General features: G+C 31.5%; 1 protein-coding gene across 1 annotated transcript; it reads right to left on the minus strand.

Moving 5' to 3' along the window:
* Positions 1-4,074: 4,074 nt before the first annotated feature.
* LOC134694503 (uncharacterized) lies at positions 4,075-6,084 on the minus strand. Its single transcript, XM_063555516.1, has 2 exons — positions 6,069-6,084; positions 4,075-5,495 (listed from the first exon to the last, which is right to left on the minus strand). The coding sequence occupies exons 1-2, from the start codon at positions 6,082-6,084 to the stop codon at positions 4,075-4,077; spliced, it is 1,437 nt and encodes a 478-aa protein (XP_063411586.1).
* Positions 6,085-6,413: the final 329 nt, after the last annotated feature.

Raw genomic sequence — 6,413 nt, forward strand, 5'->3', positions numbered from 1 at the left:
TTTCATTTTTATTATATGTTATGAAATTTGATGTGGCCATTTGCTAAGGGACTTTTAAATTAATATTTTTCTCGGAGTTCGGTATTTTGTGTTATTTATTAGCATCAATATTGAAATCGAGGTGTGTTTCATTTTTCAAAATAAAAATCAAAACAGCTGACCTCATTTGAGTAGATTCGAATGTTATGAACAGATAATATTCTCATTATAGATATCACGATCTTCAGAATATTTAGTGTAAAGAAAAACGCTAAAATAAGTAAACCGTGTATTGTAATGACTGTTTCAATCACTGTTTCAACTGGTCAACTACACAAGTGTATCAATAAATAATGCCATAGAAAATCATGTAGATCATGTAGATTTGTCAATGTTCTCTTGTAAAGATAACTTATTTATATATTCAAGCCGTTAAAGTCTAGAATTATACAAACACAAATAGCAATAGGATCAAAATAAAACGTTTGAAGCGTAAACAAAAAGTTTAAATGTATTTTTACTAAGATGATTGAAAACCTAGTATTTAGTAGTCTCAACTTTCATAGCATACACAATTATTCGTTGATTTAATAAAAAATATTGTCACAGTATCCACTGTAAGCAATATTGTATAAGACATCTTGACACTTTTTTTCTTCGATTTTTTCATCCAATCATATTCAGGATATCCCGGCGTTTTTATTATCAGCTTTGTGACAGAAACGATGCTGTAAGAATTATGCTGTCTCAACTCTCCTAAAGCTGGTAATACAATTGACATTAAATGCCTCTATTGGCTGTTTAACTCGTAAATGATGAATGGAAAATATTCATTTTCATTGCCATTTTATATTATTTAAATCAATTATTGTCATTTATAACCTACCTGTATTCCTAATCCTTTTTTTTCTATCCAGGAAGGAATATGTTGTGTCCAAAATCACTTTATAGACTGTTGACATTAAAAAAACAACGCAAAAAATACAACAAAATATCATGTATATATATATCATCCGCTGTGAAAAAAATCAAGTTTAGCAGCAAACAAACCAAATTCTGAGGTTAATTTAAAGGCGAAAGTCTATACAACATGTACAAATTGACAAAATCAAATGTTACCAACCTTAGCTATAGAAGACAACTGTCATATTCCTGGCTTGGTACAGGTATTTTCAGGTAAAAACAGTTGATTAAACCTGGTGTAATTGAATGCTAAAATCTGATTAAGAAATATTTCAGGGAAACCATAGATTGTTGGAAATTTACACTGGGCCTGGGTCGTGATATTCGAATTTTATCCTGATCGTTAGCGTTTATCACGGTGAAAAAAAGTTATCATTCTTTTTTAATTGCAATTGTTAAAACAACGAAATCGGTCACCGAAAACTGAATACTGTGTGTGTGGCTGTTCTTTTTTCTCCCCGTAAGATAAACCTCATGCATTCTAATTAATCTATACCTTTATGAGTTATTTCCTGAATAACCGCTAGAAAAAAAAAATCTGTTAAATTCCTTAAATTCTCTAACCAAACATTTGCCACCTTTTAATTTACATATTTTTCTCGTAAGCTACCGTCAAATCCTAAGTTTACATTTCGTAACTAAGGAACCGACATGTTGACTTGCTGAAATCAGTAAATATGCAAATAATGCAATGCAATAGAAAATTGAAAAAAAGACTACTTACAAAAATTAATTTAAATACAATATCCTGTCATACAAATTAGGATGGCTTCGTAACAGAAAACTTGCAACTCTAGCGTTTTCATTTGTATGACGTCATATTTGGAATTGACTTAAATGCGCCAATATCAGTAAGAGACTTTCACGAAATTTTATTTTATTTTTATTTTGTTGATTTCTTCGAGCATTACTTTTTTCCATTATGGATCCGAATAAAAAAAAAGTTATCTATTTTTTTATTGCAATTTTCAAAACAATAAAATCGGCAAAGGGTTTGCAGATAGGTTCCAATACATGTGGATTTACGAGGAAAGTATATTGTAATAGCCAGTATTATATATATATCTGAGTCTGCACTAAGTATAAATATATCGAGAATCTTATCACAATGTTGTTTACAAAGAGAAAGATGCACGTCATATTATAATTCATACAATTGTGAAAGGAAATTGGGAATGTGTCAAAGCGACAACAACCCGACCATAGAGCAGACAACAGCTCACGACCACCAATGTGTCTTCAATGTAGCGAGCAATTCCCGCACACTGAGGCGTTCTTCAGCTGGCCCCTTAAAATATGTAAACTAGTTTTGAACGCAAACCCGGCATAGGAAAAACTGAAAACAGTATTAAAAATACAACGACGTGCCATTTACAATTTTAAAAACAGTAAACAACTATAGGTCATTGTACCGCAATACCTATGAGCAAACCCATACCTTATGATAAACTAACAGGATTGGTAAACTGGGTAACAGTAAAAAAAATAACACCACCCAACGACGGGCTATACACAATTCACAACAACAAACAGTGAACAACCATTTTAATTATACCTTAAGAAAGTTTTAAACACGATTGTGACTACGCGAAAAATGCATGGCAAAATTGGACACATAAAAAAACATTCAACGATTTGCTAAACACAATTAACAAGAACAAAACATAAACAGTCAATACCTTAAGAGAGTGTTAAACATGATTGTGATTGCCGAACTTTACTTGTTCCAAGGGCAGCGGTGTAACATCATAAAAAAAGGTTAAATCAGTTGAAAAATGTGCAATTTACGCAGAATAGTCAACCGTTTTTTTGTTTTTTTTTTGTTTTTTTTTCTATATTCACTTTAAAAAAGAGAGTTGTGTTGTCTTGAAATAAGAACAAAACAAGAAAATGATATGCCATTCAAATGACAAACACATATTCGTATAAAGTGGTAGCGGGAATAACAGATAATAATTGAAGGTTAGTAACGTACTTCCGGGTAGTCTACGTCATCATTCAATTAAATTATAAGGGTATACCCGGATCGCAATCTTGATGCACATAATTAAAGACAAAATTAAACTGATTCAATTTTTCCGCATATATGTGTTTGTGTTGACATTTTAGACATGAGTGTTCGTTTTTGCAATGTCAGCGATTAGTTTTTGGTAGACAAAACATGAATCTGCAAAAATAAAAATCACAACACAACGGAAAGATTTCTGCAGAAAAAATAAATTGCTGTATAGACTGTTGACATTTAAAAACCTAAAACAGACAACATGCCACATATCTATAGTTGTTAATGTATGTGTCATGTTGGTCTCTTGCGGACAGTTGTATCATTGGCAATCATACTTCATCTTCTCTTTTATAAAACCCATCAATCCGACATGCGAATAAAAAAAGTAAATACCAAATTTTGAAATATGACAGTGGTTATCCATTCGTTTGATGTTTTTGAGCTTTTGATTTTGCTATTTGATTAGCAACTATCCGTTTTGAATTTTTCTCGGAGTTCAATATTTTTATTGTTTAAATAAAAACGAGTCCTTAACCAATCCAAATATCTCAATACAAATCCTAAGACACAATTCTTCTTTTCTTGTAACAACATAAATCTGCAGAGATGTTGAAATAAGAACGAGTCCTTAAACAATCAAAACATCTCAATATTATCGCTAGGACATACTCCTCTATTTTTGTAACAATATCTTCAGAGAATCAGTGACATATTATATCATTAAATACATATGTAGTTTTTTCCTATTTAAATATTTGAAATAGTCGGTAAATATTACTATTAATTATAATCCTGGTACTTTTGATAACTATTCACTATTAGTTTCGTTTTGAACCAAACTATGTAGGCAAGTATCTATTTATTATTACTTCAATAGTAAAATCATACACGCATAAGTACGCATAGATAAGAAATAATTGATTTGATGATGTAACTTCACCTGGTGTTTCGGTTTAGGTTTTAAATTACCTAGGCATTATCCTCATCAGGTACCCTAGCCTTACAGCAACATGATAAAAATAAACGAAAATTCTGGGGCACGACACTCGGTGAATCATCTCTCTTTTTTCTTTAAATTGATTTGCAAATATTGTGATATAGCTTAATCGCCTATATTCTATTTTAATTTAGAAGATGTTAAATATTCTTTTAAGTTTTGGTTTCTGGTATGCAATAATGGGTGGTTTTTTAAAAAGTTGGTTTGCTGTGCCATCATTCGAAATTAAGTGCCAGTGTTTTCTTAACGTTTTACCCAGTTGTTTAACTCTAGGATTAAATTTTGTTATGAAGCATAAAGGTGGTGATTTCCCTTTCTTCCTAGATATGTACCGTAATGTACTTTCCCTTGTTCTTTTCATTGTTGTTGTTATTAAGGGGTCAATTTCGTCTGCAACATAACCCCGTTTCTGAAGTTTTTCTCTGAACAATTGAATTTGTGCTTCTATGTCCTCTACATTATTAGATGACCGAATAAATCTTATAATTTCTCCTGTAATAAAACCTTTAAATACAGACGATGGGTGGGATGATGATCTATGCAGGTATTGGTAGTTATCTGTTGGTTTGCGATATAGTTTGATATCTAAGATTTTATTTGTAATAAATCTTTTTCCTTTGTACACTGTTACATCTAAAAATTGAACGTTTGTCCTTGAGGTTTCATGTGTGAACTTAATGAGTGGATGAATATTGTTAGCTATTTCAAAAAAGTCAGCCAGTTCATTTTCGTTTCCGGCAAATAACATAAAGCCGTCATCTCTATATACTGACAAATGTATAATTTTGAAAGCGTGTGTAAATTCTTTCAGTATTTTTGAGATGATTTCAAAAATTCTCAAGTCAGTTAAGCTTGGCGACATAAGGGCTCCCATGGGAACACCCACTATCTGTTTATATATTACGCTATTAAACTCAAATTCATTGTTTTCTAGTGTAATTCTTAGTAATTCCAGAAATTCAGTCCGTGGTGGGAGTGGGATTGCATAATTATATGCCATAAGTTTTGGCCATGCTCTGTACACAGCCTGAATTATTTCTTCGTGACTCAGATTTGTGTACATACTGCTTATGTCAAAAGTCGCTAAAATGACATCATCAGGTGCCTCTATTCTTTCAATTTTGTTAATGAAGAACGTCGTATCTTGTGTAAATGTCCATAATTGACGTACAATAGGTTGAAGAAAGTAGTCAATGAATTGGCCAATTCTTTCAATTGGGCTATTACAAAGTGAAATGATAGGTCTACCAGGTATTTGTACTCTTTGAAGTAATTCTTTATTATTCCTGATTTCATTTCTAATGTTGAGGTCAATTTTGTGAATTTTAGGTAATAGATATAATCTGCCAACTTGAATTTTTTCGACTTTTGTGTCTAACAGATATCTCAACGATATGTCATCTATGTGTGATTGTTCATGTAATATCTTAACTTTACTCTCTATTAGATTGTAAATCTCCGTACAGTGTGATATTGCAATTTGTTCGTAATGTATTCCATCGTTAAGCTGAGATACCGCTTGTTCAATATAATTCTTTTTATCAAGAATCACTGTTGAAGAGTTTTTATCAGCTTTTTTAATTACTATTTCATGAAGTTCACAGTAACAGCTAAAAAGTATATTGAATGAAATATTTTTAAGAAACGGAATACCACCGAAACAGTCATGCGCACACACTCAGTAATCTGATTGGTGTTTTAATGTTCTGAGGAACATTGGATTTTCACGTATATCAGTTAGAACCGCCCCTGTAGTAGTAAGATTAGATGATTGATATATACGTATTATTTGTGTAAAAACGTATGAATCGATTTGAGAACAAAGATAAAATATCAATAAATCAATGCCAATAATTAATTCTATAGATTTTTCAGCTATACCGTATTTGCAATAGATATGTTACTCTCAATATAGTAAACAACAAACCATAATCCTATGTTTGTTAGCAATACGGCAAGTTCCTGGTAAGATATTATACACAGGAAACTAGATGGTTGAGCATTAAGTTTGAAACATGTCAAGTTCAATAAATAAGTAAGATATTAGCATTATATAAACATTTATAATTATTGAGGATATCAACAATATAATAACATTCTGCAAATTAAGTCAATAAGCCAAACCTGCATTCACAGTCATTCTTATCTAGTTATTCACAATACGTAAATCATAATTCCTCTCACTATTAATTCTCTGAGTTCTTAGAAATCATAACGACGTCCTCGGCGTCCCCCACGACCACCTCTAAACTCCTTCCTGTCATACCGGTTTCCTTTGTCCTCAATCCTTGCTTTAAGTTCATCTAATTCCCGTTTTAAATCTCCTAAAGTGTTAGTTTCCTTTGAGGAGCGACGACTTGAATTAGTATCCTTTAACTCTTTAATTTCTTTTTTCAATTTGTCAACTTCTTTATTCTCATTAAGATCATCAATTCCATTGTTTCAATATTTTTCTGCCCATTTCTCTTG

Source organism: Mytilus trossulus, chromosome 13, assembly GCF_036588685.1.
Source record: "Mytilus trossulus isolate FHL-02 chromosome 13, PNRI_Mtr1.1.1.hap1, whole genome shotgun sequence".
NCBI classification, from domain to species: domain Eukaryota; kingdom Metazoa; phylum Mollusca; class Bivalvia; order Mytilida; family Mytilidae; genus Mytilus; species Mytilus trossulus.